This window comes from Acanthisitta chloris, unplaced genomic scaffold (genome assembly GCF_000695815.1).
Source record: "Acanthisitta chloris isolate BGI_N310 unplaced genomic scaffold, ASM69581v1 scaffold9688, whole genome shotgun sequence".
NCBI classification, from domain to species: domain Eukaryota; kingdom Metazoa; phylum Chordata; class Aves; order Passeriformes; family Acanthisittidae; genus Acanthisitta; species Acanthisitta chloris.
Window position 1 is genome coordinate 32,562 of NW_008686538.1, and position 14,435 is coordinate 46,996.

A 14,435-nucleotide genomic window follows, 5' to 3' on the forward strand; every position below is an offset into this window, starting at 1 on the left:
TGGAAATAGGAAGCTCACACTGCATGCAGAGTCTCCCATTTAACATTTCTATGTGCACTAACCAAAAAAAACCCTTTAATAGTCTCAACTTTCTAAGGATCCATCTGATCTTCTACATTTTGGGGCATGTTTTCCATTACTTGCAGGACAGCCTGGGCAGAGAGGCAAAGGGGAGATTGATTCACAATTGCAGTGGGTCCAGTGGAGGTGGATGGTTGATGAAGGGACTGGAGCATCTTATGAGGAAAGACTGAGGGAGTTGGATCTGTTCAGTCTTGAGAAAAGATGACTAAGAGGGACCTCATCAATGTCTCTAAGTATCTGAAGGAGGGTGCCAAGAAGATGGATCAGGCTCTGCTTCCTGGTGCCAAGCAATGAGACAAGAAGCAATGGGCAGAAACTGATGCACAGGAAGTTTCACCTGAATATGAGAAAGAACTTTTCCGGTGCAGTGGCCAAGCACTGGAACAGGCTGCCCAGAGAGGTCATGAATTCTCCCTCACTGGAGATATTCCAGAACTGTCTGGACACAATTCTGTGCCATGTGCTCTGCTTGAGTATGGAGGTGGGACCAGATGACCCACTGTGGTCCCTTCCAGCCTAACTGTGATGCAAAAGGCTGGATGTACTGAAAACCCAAGAAAGACACAAATCCCTCACTTTACAGTGTCTGTAATGTATGTGTAATATTGCACCTGTTGACTTTCTCTTTAGGTTCAAGAGCCAGACCCTTCCTATGAATGTATACCTAAGGAAACAGGAATATTTACTGGAAAATGTAAGTTTTTACATTTACTTCTTTCTCAACCACCCTTCCCTCAGCATGTTATCAAGGAGGATCTGATTTGTCAGAGCTGTGACAGATGCCAGGTCTAGAATAAAGAGGAGTAATTGAATATTTAAGGCAGAAGCTTTGTTTTCTATGGCATTTACATCATTACACTGTAGCAGTTGGCTTTTAATCTCAGAAAAATAACATTAGCCATTTGCCTAGTCCCTGAATGGGATTTATAATAGCTGTGTCCCTTACTCAGTAATTCTCTCCCAATCCTATGTATTTACATAAACTGACTGAATGTTTCAGATTGGATTGACAATAGAAACCCTACAGTAAATTTAGATCAGAATGTTATATCCATGTTTAAAGTACCTCATTTCTTTATCCTGTACAAAACCAACTCTCTGTGGGTCTTTAAATAGTTCCTGATCCTTTGACAAGAATTCCCAGTGGGGTATTAGGAAATCTTTTTCACTCAAGGGCAATCAAACACTGGGATAGGGATTGAGAGGCGGTTTGAAATCTGCCAGTCCTGGAAACGTGCAAAGTTCCTTTGGATAAGCTCCTGAGGCAGCTGATCTAATGGCTATTCTCTGAGCTTGGAGTCAGATTAGACACCTCCAGAGATCCTTCCCCCTGCATCATCCTCAAATTCTAGGGAAGGCATTTGCAGGGTGAATAAATACTAAAGCCTGTGTGGATAGCTGCTTCACCTTATCTTTTCCATTTGAAAATGTAGCCACAGCTCCAGATTTGCCAGCTAACAGAACTGTTCATTTCTTTGTGTCCTTACAAAGGCTAATGGCATGTTACACCCAAGGGAATTTCTGGGAATATCAAGAGCTGTTGTGGCTATTTAGAGGTGATTGGGCTGGGTGGCCTAATAGCTTTAATGCTGGTTTGTTTTGCAGGGCACTTTAAACACTGTCCAACCTGATTATTTGTGGACTTCTGTAGTGTGTAAAATGAAAGATATTCTTAATTTACAGTGATGGATTTTTATGGAACCTGATCATACTGGAATATTGCTTGTTCAATCTGTATGTGTTATTTCTGTGTTTTCAGTAAGGCATAAAACAGGTGGATCTAAAGATACTTGTACAACCTTTTGCTTGCCCAGTTTCTTTCTCATTTTTTTCCAGAGATACAGGCTAATCAATAGTGCTGCTTTTAACTGATGCTGTCCCATTAAGATACTTCCATGTGTCCAGTCCTGATGTGAAGATAGTAATTCAAAAACATTAGTCAACTGAATTTGTTCTTTGCTCTAACTATGAGTTGGTGTTATATAACAATTCAGGGATTTATGAGGGGCTGGATTTATGTGAGACTGTGTAGTCATTTAGCTGCAGAAAGATGATGGACAGGCTTCAGACTAATCAGTCTTCTCTGTGTCTGCATAATGACAAAATCTGTCACATAACTGCTTAAATGTGTCACTGAATTGCTGTCAGTCTGCAATCACAGCAAGGAGACACTTGATACTGTGCTTGATCAGGAGCTGTGCAGTCACAAGTGAAAGAGGAGTTGGTAGTCCACTAAAGGAGTCTCACTGAGGTTTACAGGAGATGCTGTTACACAGGGGTAGACACACAGGCCCCAAGGGAGTATCCAAATACAGCCTAAAAAAGTTATTTAATCTGTACAAAACATGCATACTGCTGATCATTGGGGCTTCCGTGCTTCTATGGGCTCCTTAATTCAAGCTAGTAAGTATACAGATGTAGCAAATTTTCAACATCTGAAGGGCCTACAAGAAGCCAGAGAGAGACTGTATGTTAGGAACTGCAGTGATAGGACAAGGGGTAATGGGTTCAAACTGAAGGAGGGGAAGTCTAGGTTGGATGTGAGAAAAAAGCTTTTTACTGGGAGGGTGGTAAGACACTGGCACAGGTTGCCCAGGGATGTGGTGGCTGCCCCAACCCTGGTGGTGTTCAATCCAGGCTGGATGAACCTTGAGCAGCCTGATCTAGTGAGGAGGTGTCCCTGCCCAGGGCAGGGATTGGGACTAGGTGATCTGTGTGGTCCATTCCAAGCCCTAAATTCTATGATTCCATGATATTATGTGCATATTCTTTGATACAGGCCTGCAACTGAATTTTACCATGACTTGGGGAGACTCTCATTACCTTGGACTGACAGGACTTGAGGTGATAGGAAAGAATGGCCACGCATTAAAAATAAGTACCAAACAGATTTCTGCTTCACCTCAAGACTTAAATGAGCTTCCAGAGCATTCAGGAGATTGCAGAACATTAGAAAAGTAAGTAATGAAAGACTTGGATGCATTTTACATCAGATTTTATAAAGTGACAGGATTATATAAGCTTCTATTTTGTTAACACATGTTAATGCGAACGTGATTTTCCTCCCATCACTGCTCATTCTTGGAATTCACAAGCTGTCCAGGAACAGCTTGTTGTAGAAACATGAATGAGATGTTTCCAAAAGATGGTGTTTGAGTTAGGAGATGGTAACATGCCTGCTTGGTGTTTCTGCCAAGGACTTTCCAGGAAGAAATGTGGGTGTTCTGTAGCATCTGTCAGTGCAGGTTCTGTGATATTTTTACAGGATTTCTGGAAAACTTCAAGGAAAATTTCCAAGTTAGCAAAGGGTGAGGATGTATGGGAGAACTGCACAAATAGGTGGTGTTCTTCTGGCAATTTTGCAGCTCTTTTTTTTTTTTGCTAATTCTAGTGAAGTTTTAGTCACTGACAACTCTATTTCCTCAAAGAAACTTGTCCTAAGTGGTAGCAGTATAGAAATCATAAGCTTTAGATGTGGGGAGGATTTGGCATTTGGCTGTTACTGAAGCTGTTGTTTCTGAGTCATACATCCATTTAGAGCTATGTTCAGTTGTGATCCTGTCCATTGGCATATTTATGGTCTGTGATTAGGTTTATGAACTGAGACTTCTCTTTTCAAAATCTCTGTAGAGTCTTCCTTAGAACGTTGTGTTTACCTACACATACTCTACCTCCATTCTAACTTCTGCTAATCTGACCAGTATAGATAAGCCAAGTGGTATATAACTGTGTTTCTTCTGCCTGTTTGTGTGAAGATCTCTTCTGTAGGCATCATGATCTAAGAAATCTTCCCATGACATCCCCTGTGATGAAGAGATTCTTGTGATGGAGTCTTTCCATACTCCACCATGATGGATCCAGGGGCAAAGAATTCATTTAGCTTTTCTGTTGGTGCCTTCTTTTCTCTGAATGCTCCTTTTGCAGCCTAGTCATCCGTTGTTCCTACAGAATTTCTGGCAAGCTTTCTGCTCCTGATGTATTTGAGGAATTTTATTTATGGTACCTTTTGCTTGCTAACCTTCATACTCTTTTTTTGGCCTGTGCACAGAGATTTAACCTTCCAGAGTTTACGATTCTATCAGTTTAGGGTTTTGTTGATCATTTATTTTGTTGAAAGATGGCTCATAATAACTTTGTTTATCCTGCAACTGAGCCAAGCTGGCTTTGAGTTTTTAAGTCCTCTCTCTGAGTAAGTGGGACACATTTTAAATTATTATTTTTTTATTTTTCTGGGGTGGTTTTTTTACATACCTCATTGCTTTGCTTAAGAACTTTTTTGGGCACAAAAGCTAGAGGCTTTTCTAGCTTTAGATATTTCTGCAAGCATGTTGAATTTGAGTACACTACAGTGCTCTTCAACTGTAGCATTTTGAATAGGTCCTGTGTACTATTCAGGCCCAAGTCAAGAATTATGTCTTCTCACATGGACTCCCTAATCAGTTCCTCTGTGAAAGAGTCATTATTCCAATCTTCTTCTCGAAGGAACTGCCAAGTCTGGCACTCATTCTTCCATTAAACTTTTAAATAAAGAATAAGTCCATAGGGCAGTGTACCAAAGTAATTACAGCGGGCAGTTAATTCATATTCTGCTTTGCTCCATCTTTGTATGCCATAGCTTGTGGTAGTGGAATATGGAAAATGAGGAAATAACAGAATTAACTTTGTCTAATCAGCTGAAGTCTGTGTTGTTATGAAGAGACATTGTCCTGCTGGTAGGAAGCTTTTGAGAGCCTAGGGCTGTGCCTAACTGTGCATGCAGAAGGCTGTGAAGAAGCTCTGGTGTTCCAGCTGCCATCCAGCTCCTCGGATTCAGTGCAGTTTCGTTGGCATAGTAACACTCTGCAGTGCCAGAGAGACTAGTTTGGGCATGGAACTGTATTAATAAATTATGTTGTGTTTGGGCCTTAGCCACTTGCCTTCAGCCACTTTGGTACAGAGGTAGTTGAGCTTTCCTCTGCCCACCTCTGTTCACACAGGGGAAACCTAAGGATTTTTTCCTCAAACAGACCCAACTGAAGAAAATACTGTTTTTTCCTCCTCCCACTGTCTTTAATTCCATAATTGCACGCTATTTTTGATGTTTACTGTGCTTTTTAGTTGTGTGCCTGTGGGCAGAAGAAGCCCTGGAAGCTGAAAGTGGCACCTAGGCAAAAATGAACACCTAAGTAAAGAATCTGCTTTTCATGAGGGAAGTCAGCTCTTCCCTTTGTGCAGCTAATGGTTTTTTCTCTTTGTAGGTTAATAGATGGGACTAATATCACAGTAGAGGGTGACCATATGTGGCTCATTCCCTTCTCTTTTGGAGAAGATCATCTGCTCACAATCCATTTTGATAAAATTGAAAGTATTGCTGGGCTTCGCTTTTGGAACTATAATAAATCTCCAGAGGATACCTACAGAGGGGTAAGTAAAAGAAAAGGAGCACTGCCAGCAAAAATATACAGCAGTGCATTGGAAAATTGGTACTATGATGAATGAATATAGCTGCCTTAATGGAACTCCATAAATCTTTCTAGATTGTCTGAGTCTGAATTTTGTGGCAGGTGTAATGCATTCTTGTCTCCACAAACAGCACATATTGAAAAAAAGCCAGAGATAGTTTAGAGAAATCTTCACAACTGATTTTTCTAAGAGACACATACAATAGCACATAATATTCTCAGGATATATGGTTCTGAAGAGTTATCCTCTCAATATTTGGTATTTAGGCCTACTGTATGATTCTACTTTTCCTGGAACATGGGGAAGGATGTAACAGGGAAACTTTGCCAGCAGAAGTTCTGTCTCAGAGGGACAGTCATCCAGTACTGCCATTTCCAAGAAGCAAGAAGAGTCTCTTGAACTCTTAACATCTATTAGGGAAAGTTGATGTCTTCAAGCAGTTTGGCTAAAATCATAGAATCATAGAACCATCAAGGTTGGAGGAGACCTCTAAGGTCATTGAGTCCAGCCGTTAACCTGGCACTGCTGGAACCCCTAAACCATATCCTCCAGCACCAGACTGAGATGCCTCTAAAACATTTCCAGGGATGGTGACTCCATCACCTCCCTGGGCAATATTCCAGTGCCTGAACACCCTAACAGTGACAAAATTTTTCCTAACATCAAACCTTACTCTCCTCTATCTCAGCTCAAGGCCATTCCCTCTAGTCCTCTCCCTGCAGCCATGGCAGGACAGACCATCCCTCACCTCTCTCCAACCCCCGTCAGGTAGTTGTAGAGAGCCATGAGGTCACCCCTGAGCCTCTTCTCAAGACTAGCTACTAGTTCAGCGAAAATTGTGTAACATACCTCTTCTCTTCTTTTTCCCAAATCCTTGGTTTATACCATTTTTCTTTCATACAGAATTATTGGCATTAACTGGCAATTGACACCTGTTGGAGATAACTTTCCACCTTGCTGCCATTCTGAGTTTGGCTGTCCCTCCTTTTCCTGCTGCACATGCACTTTTAATGGTAGTGAACCAGTAGTTGTTATTCACTGCACAGAAATTTTATGAATCCATTTGTTTCCAGATCTTCCCCTTTACACGGAACAGTTATAATCTTGATGTCCAAATTCAGTGACTAGATAAGAAGAAAAATGCTGGTATGTATTAAACTAGAGAGAGACAGGACAAAAAGGAACAACAAAGTTCTGGAAAAAGATTCTAGAATTGAAGCTGGAGGCCTGGATTTTTCATAGCATTGGGCAGGATCGTGTCAAAGTTGCATAACTGCTTCTTTATGTAAATTTACCTTCCAGGAATGGCTTTTGTATGAACACTACCTGACAGCTTTTAATATCAGCATGGGGGCTGTTGAGTGCCAAAGAATTCCAGAGTGCCAGAGCATAAGGTCTTCCAATTAAATCACGATTGATCTATACGTTGTAACATATGGCACCTGATTATGTGGTACACTGCATTAACCCAGCAGGTTTGACACGTGGAGGGTTACAGAGCATTTTGGGCTTACCATCCAAATATCCCCCTGCATAAATTAGGGCTTTTAGTAAAACCTGGGTCCTGGTTTCAACTGGGATACAGTTAATTTTTGCCCTAGCAGCTGGTACAGTACTGTGGTTTGGATATAGGATGAGAATAATGTTGATAACACACTAATGTTTTATTAGTAGCTGAGCAGTGCTTGTTAAATCTCTGAAACCTAACATGGAATTTGGCCTTTGCATGCCAAACCAAGAGGAAAAAAAATGAAGAAAGGTGTATTTTCAGCAGTTTATTTGGCTAAGTAGGAAAAAGAAGTGTGTGACACAGGTGTGCCACCTGCAAGCATGCTTTAAGTCCCAGAACAGTTAGTGGGGATGATTTAAAGGAGGAGCCCATGCCTGCAGTGCTGTGAAATGCTAAACAGATTCTTTGGGAAGCTGAAGATGCAAAGTATCTGCTAGGCCACAGTAAAGAGGCTTTTAACTGTAAACCTGGGGCATCCTGACATCTGTCTCTTGAAGTATTGCTGTTCCTTCTAAGAAACAGTCCCTGGGCATGAGGTGTAATGATTTGCTAGGCAGCTGCAGGCTGGTGGATTCTATTCACAGCTTTGTGAGAGGGTAATGGCAGTAAACTGTCAAGATGAAGACTTGGTTGCTATTTCCAGCTCTGTGAAAAATTACCTTGTGAAAGCTTTGTTATGCGATTTGTAAAATGCAATATGTGATGGTTGAGTGGCTTCTCAGATGATGAGAATTACTTAGAAACGAGGGCTGTAAAGGGCACATAAATATAAGCAGCTGTGGTGTAATAGGTAAGATTTCATCTCTGAGTCTCCAGACTTCCCATTCACTACGTGTTTCCGTTTAGGAAAGTGGATTTCAGTGGATTTTTCACTTCCTCTTCTTATTGAGGTGCTGGAGTGGGTGCAGAGTAGAGCAACAAGGCTGGTGAAGGGCCTGAAGTAAAAGTGCCATGAGGAGAGGCTGAGGGAGCTGGGGGTGTTCAGCCTGGAGAAGAGGAGGCTCAGGGGAGACCTCATCACCCTCTGCAACTCCCTGACAGGAGGTTGGAGTCAGGTGGGGGTTGGTCTCTTCTCCCAGGCAACCAGCAGCAGGACAAGAGGGCACAGACTCAAGCTCTGCCAGGGGAGGGTTAGGTTGGAGATTAGGAAGAGTTTTTTTGTGGAGAGAGGGATGAGGCATTGGAATGTGCTGCCCAGGGAGGTGGTGGATTCACCATCCCTGGAGGTTTTCAAGATGAGACTGGATGTGGCACTTAGTGCCGTGGTCTAGTAATCACAGTAAGGTTGGACTTGATGATTTTGGAGGTCTTTTCCAACCTGGTTTACTCTATGATTCTTATCCTGGCAGACATATTCATCTAGAAAGTTGTGTGCAAAAGAGTCACTGCTAGGGAAAGTTTATTTCCTTTCTTTGCTCCCCAGTGTGTTGGAGATGAAACCAGAAATAGTTATTTCTCCATACTTGGTAGTTACACAAACATTCCCTCCTAATTAATCTTCTTGCTGTTGGGAAATGAACTGAGCACCTCCTTTACCTGAGCTTTTCAAACCAATAAATGTTTTTTGGAAAAAAAAACCTCTTCCTGAAAACTATCTGCTTTGGGGATATTGCATGTGTAACTTACTGGAGTTGTAATTGAACAAAACATCTTTTACAGATGAAAAAGTTGTGAGAACTGTTATAATATCAAGTCACTGATAATGCAGAGTATTTGTACTATGCTTGGAATATACTTGACTTCTTCTCAGATAGACACCTGAAATGAGAATTTTAACTTTAAGTGTTGCATATCTATTTTTAATAGAAATCCTAATAATGAAAATTAAATATTTGCATGCTAACCTAAGTTAACCTCAAATTATCCTATATCCATCAGTCAGCACCAAATCCAAAGAGGAGAAAAACTGACTCACATTACCTTTAGACTAAATTAAGTCATTTCCTAACTAAATGAATCTGTTTTGGTTCAGTCCATTAATCAGCAGTGCCAGTTAGAAGACCATCTTGCTATACTTTGCAGGTATTATTCCCTCCTAATATGTACTCAATGAGATACTCAGGGCAGTAAATGCTGTTGGTGATGAACAGAATGTTATATTTAACATATTACAGGACAGGATGCAGTGATTAATTGTTGCTGCATGATTGAGTTGTTCTGTGTCTGGGATCATGCATATAACAGCAGATGGTGCTGATGGGGGAAGATGAGGGGCCAGGACTCCTGCACCATCTCAGTAAATGTGCCTGAATTATTCAGTTTAATCTTCAGGGACTGAATGAGACGTGTTTCCATCTATGCTGTGGACACAGCTTAATTCTTCCTGTCTGGCACAGGTGCCTTTTCTTTATTCATATGCCCTTAGGTTACATACAGCACTGCTTAGCAAATGAGTTTGCATGAGCCTGGAAAAGCCCAAGTGCCACCTGCCACAAAGATAAATAGAACTGGTGAAATACAGGTTTATGGAAATGCACCAGAGACACAGAAGTTTGCTCTGGAGAGAGCACCAGGTTGTGGGAGTTCTGAAAGGCAAACTTCAGCCAGGGCTGAGCAATCAAACCACCTCAATCCTCAAATCACCTTTGTGCTGACTTGGAAGCTGAGTCTGTCCTTTCTGCTGATGTGTGTATGTGTTGCTGCAGGCTCAGGAGTCACAGTATTGTTTAGGTTGGAAAAGACCTCTAAGAACATCAAGTACAACCATAAACCTAACACTGCCAAGGCCACCACTAAACCATGTCCCCAAGTGCCTCATCTACACATCTTTTAAATCTCTTCAAGGATGGTGACTCCACCACTTCCCTGGGCAGCTACTCCAGTGCTTGATACCCCTTTCTGTGAAGAAGGGAAGCTTCAGTTTGCTGAGATCTAGTGAGATGCAGTAATTGAAGGATCTGTCAATACTTTTTAAACATACTTCCCCCCCCAAATCCTCACCTCTCCCATCCCCATCAGTGTCAGTGATGACACTGAATTGCACACTGTGGGTTGCACCTGGTATCTGCTGGTTTGGGCTTTCTTTTGCCAAAGGATGTCACACTATCCAGCAATGAAATAAATACAACAATATTACTGAAATTATTTCAGCCTCTGAAGTGAATGCAATTGTTTTCCATCTCTTTTAATTTACATGTCATATCATGTAACCTTGTGTTATTTTAAACAAGGCCAAGGTAGTCCATGTGTTGCTGGATGGGCAGAACATCTCCCCACCCGAGGGGTTTCTCCTCCGCAAGGGACCAGGCAACTGCCACTTTGACTTTGCCCAAGAAATTCTCTTTCTTGACTATCTGCAGCCCCAGCCAACAAATAAAGTACAAAGGAGGTAAAGTAGGACATTTTTGTTATCTGAACCACATGGTTTCTCTTAACTGTCGCAGTGTTCTTTCCTGTTCTCTGTCAAAGCCAATTGCCTGAGGCACCTGAATGAAAATATGGAGCACTGAGAGCAAAGTGTATCATTGAGTTTTAACTCTCAACTCTTAACCAGATTGTACTGAGATCAGAGGACAGTCTAGTCCATAACCACAGGGAGAAGGGTTGGGAGTGGTGTTTGTAGAGGCTTAGTCCTTTGGGTTTGCTCTGTTCTGTTTTGAGTGAACCAAGGGTATGAAAAGAAATTATTTTGTCCTGTTTTTTTGTGGCAGGACTGGATCAAGGATAATGGAACAAGCTAGTATGGACTATGAAGCACCATTGATGCCATGTGGTTGTATCCTTCTCTGTCATTTTCTTACTGGTCACATAGAATATTTTAGAGTTATATGCTATAGTTATGCGTCCTGTGCTTTTTGAATCCAATAATTTCTGGTGCTTTAAGACATTTACAAGGTACCAGGAATATGAGAGAGACTTCCATTAACTATGAATTAAGGAGAAATAAATGGAACGTAATATATGGGTGTGTGACCTGTTTTCAGATGCTCTGGTAGCTTTTTCTCCTGAACTGCAAATGAGTTTCTGACATTGAGATGTGGGCTGCACAACAATTTTTCCAACTGCAGATTAATATTCTCTAAGGACAAAATATCAGTCTAAAAATTTTCCTTAATAGCATTTTGCTTTTTAGTTGTTTTCCAGTTTCAGCTCCTGACAACTTGGGGTGATCCATACTACATTGGTTTGAATGGACTTGAGTTGTTCAATGAACATGGAGACCAAATCTTGCTGACTGAAAACAGTATCCTTTATACACCAAGTGCCTCTGTCCCTTTCCATGCACAGTTTGCTCCTTGTAGAGTTATCACATTGCTACTTCTTCCAGATTACCAGTTTACCTTGTGTGACTATTACTCTGCTTCTATTTCTCTATATTTGCATGGTGAATCATGTTTCTATATGTTTTAAGTATGCTCTGTACCTTCAGAGCATTTCTTCTCTGAATGGAATGCACCAACAAAGCAGGGCAAGGTTAAAGAAGGGAAGAGTGAAGAGGGACATGGTATTTTTTTGCTGTTGACGTTTATTTCTTCTGTGGAAGGACCAAAATGTTTGCTGAGCTATAAATTCATAAGGAGAGGTTGGGCTTGGTGCTTTGTTATGGAATCTTTGATTGTGCCTCAAGGAAGAAATTTTTCATAGCTCTTGTTCTGGAGATTGAGACTGTTCTAGACACCTGATCCAGTTGTGAAGCTCAGGACTGAGAGCTTGAATTTGAGTCAGTGTTCCCTGGATAACCAATGGAGGGATGAGGGGCATGTGTAAAAGATGGACAATCATCAAGGTTACACTTCTGTTCTCTCATCAGCTAAACTCTCTTGAGAGCTGAGAGCTTCATCCTCCAACATACAACTCGCATAGTTCAATTACATGGAAGAAACATTTCTTAGCCAACCAGAAAGAAGAAATAGCATGAATGTTGCATGGCTTGTGTGTCTCTAAGGATCCTCAGCCCTGACAAATAGGGGGTACAATGAGAAAGATAAGAAAAGCTTTTTTTCCCAAGTTCTATTTTTACCTATATCCTGTATGATGCATGAGGAACATGAAACATCTGTAATGGAGAAGCATTTTGAAATTGGAAAGTGGTAACAGATTGTTGTTAGAACAAGGGATCTTTAACTTGGTTATAGCTTCACAGTGCAGGTGAGCAAACCTCAGCTTGTTTTGAATAATCACCTGTTCCTGCCTTACAGTAGTGTTGCTTGGCTGTGTTAGGATCCTAAAAAGAGCACATTTGTCTTAGTGCAGTACTTACTGTGATAATTCAGTACTGAGTCCAAGCTTTTCTTAAAGCACTTGAGGCATTGCTGTGTGATTCCTTAAATTCTTTTCAAGTACTCACAAGCTCAGGCCTTTTAGAAAGCAGGACAGGGAGAAATTAATGTCCCTCAAACTGCCCAGGATGGATAACTGTGAAGACAGTGCCTTTCTTTGCATGTCTTTAACACACACATCTTGAACACAAATATTCTCTTACAGAGCAAATCTCGCTGCCTGTTCAAAGGGGGGTTTAATTTTTCTGTCTCTAAGAACTGAAAAAAGGTTTTTTTAGATAGTTACTGATTTTTCCCACAAGCCTTGAGGAACTCAAGCCAAACTTAGTCTGACTGATGACTACCTCCAGCAAGGATACTTTTCTTGAGATAAGTTTTACATGAGGAGTTTTCACAAGTTTATGATAAAAAAATGGAGTTTTGTCACCACAAAGCTGGGAAGTGCCTAGTCCTGGTACCAGAACTTTAAGTATTTATGACATCTTCAATATTTGAAAAGAAATTAAGTTCAGCTAGTTAATTTATTCCAATTTTAAAGCTAAATTTGAATGCCAGAATCTGCTTTTACAAGGTGCCTCTGTACAGCACTCAGTGCACTGTGCAGTGGTGAATACTCAGGCAGGAACTCTGGAAGATCAAGCACAAGCTTTTAAATATGATGCTTCTGAAATGTCCTTTTTTGGTTATTTATGCTTAAATGGTTTTGTTCAGACATTGCTGCTTTTCCAGATAGTGTCAACGTTTTGGAAGATGTGTCTGGAGACATCCGAACTCCAGACAAGCTGATTGACAGGGTGAACGACACGACTGATGGCAGACACATGTGGCTTGCACCAGTTCTTCCTGGCTTGGTATGTTTTCCCTTTTCATTCCCATTTACTGCTGGGTGTGGATGTAGCTGGAGGCACAGAGGGAAGGGGAAGGATCCAGAATTTTGAGGCAAATTTGATGTTGGCAATCAATGTTAAATCATTCCTTTTTAGGAGTTCTTTTGGTTCCAGTTTCTCTTTGCTGCACAGGCAGCAGCAATGTTGGTTTCCCAGGTTTGTAATCTCCTGTCTCCTCAGTGCAACAGCAGAAGAATTTTGGGGTTTGATCGCTGTGATAAAGATACCGACAAAGGAGTTTAATCTGTGTTTTGTGCCATTAACACCTTTCAGACGAGGCAAACTGGGATTTTAAAGTCACTTCTACAAAATGCAGTGAACGTTGTTCCAGCAGTGAGAATTTTTTAAATCTCATTATCTGTGTTGAATTCAAATTCATAGATTAGGGATGACAGACTTAGTGTTTCATGTCCTAAGGCCTCAAGTGATTCAGCCCTCTTAGAAGTCCCATGTTTAAATATGGGATGTCAAACGTCTAAACAGGAAAAGTAGATAAACTTAGATGAGTTCTGACCTTGTTTGGGGAGAGGACGTTTTTTATGGGCCTGTTATGGATGTCATTGAGGTGTGTTTATTTCTTAGAAGAGGATGGATTTAAAAGGAAAGCAAAACGTAAACCTGATGTGATGTATTAGAGCCTACTGTGTTGGAAAAATCCTTACTCCATATGTTACAGTTATGCATTAGAATATGAAAAGCAAGAAACCAAGTCATTTTGTATCATTCTAAGTTGTTATGCAGTGGGTCTAATCAAGACAAAGCTTTTAAATATATTTGGGAACAGTGACCTCTTGCATTTCTTTGGAAAGTGGAAGGTTTGTGTAATGCTTGAGGCTCCTGCCGTGTAGATCCTACATCCTGAGTCCTGGTCACTTGATGGGATGCTCAGATGTCCATCATAATGTGATGAAGGAATGATTTGACAACCATCTGAGTTTGCTCATGTCCTTACAAAAGACACTCAAAGGCTGTTTCATTTGGGCAAAAGGGACAGTAACAGTCCCTGGAGTTGTAGCAGAGATGCAGGCACTACTCTGTGTTGTTCTGTCTGACAACAAAGTACTGGAGAAGAGCATAAAATCCCAGTATTAAGGGGTAAATCGATAATGTGTGAAATGCAGGAGGCAGAAGCAATTTAATGGCACTTTCTGTTCCTGAACTGTAGCAAATTATACCTCCTTAAGATTCACAGAGTACTTTCCTCTTCTCCATCTTCCCTGGTATGGTTGTTCAGCCAGGAAGTGCAACTGGATTAAGCAATCAGCCTATTCATGCTCATCCTCTGTAGCTGAG

The 14,435-nt window shown here is 41.1% G+C and overlaps 1 protein-coding gene across 1 annotated transcript in view; it reads left to right on the top strand.

The window, feature by feature from the left end:
* Positions 1–14,435, top strand: part of KIAA0556 (KIAA0556 ortholog) — a 53,285-nt gene that overhangs the window by 31,887 nt on the left and 6,963 nt on the right. Inside the window, exons 14-20 of the mRNA XM_009080197.1 lie at positions 147–207; positions 2,864–3,041; positions 5,322–5,487; positions 10,207–10,364; positions 10,699–10,751; positions 11,109–11,219; positions 12,967–13,106. Coding sequence (XP_009078445.1) covers positions 147–207; positions 2,864–3,041; positions 5,322–5,487; positions 10,207–10,364; positions 10,699–10,751; positions 11,109–11,219; positions 12,967–13,106 — 867 coding nt within the window. The remainder of the gene's footprint in view (positions 1–146; positions 208–2,863; positions 3,042–5,321; positions 5,488–10,206; positions 10,365–10,698; positions 10,752–11,108; positions 11,220–12,966; positions 13,107–14,435) is intronic.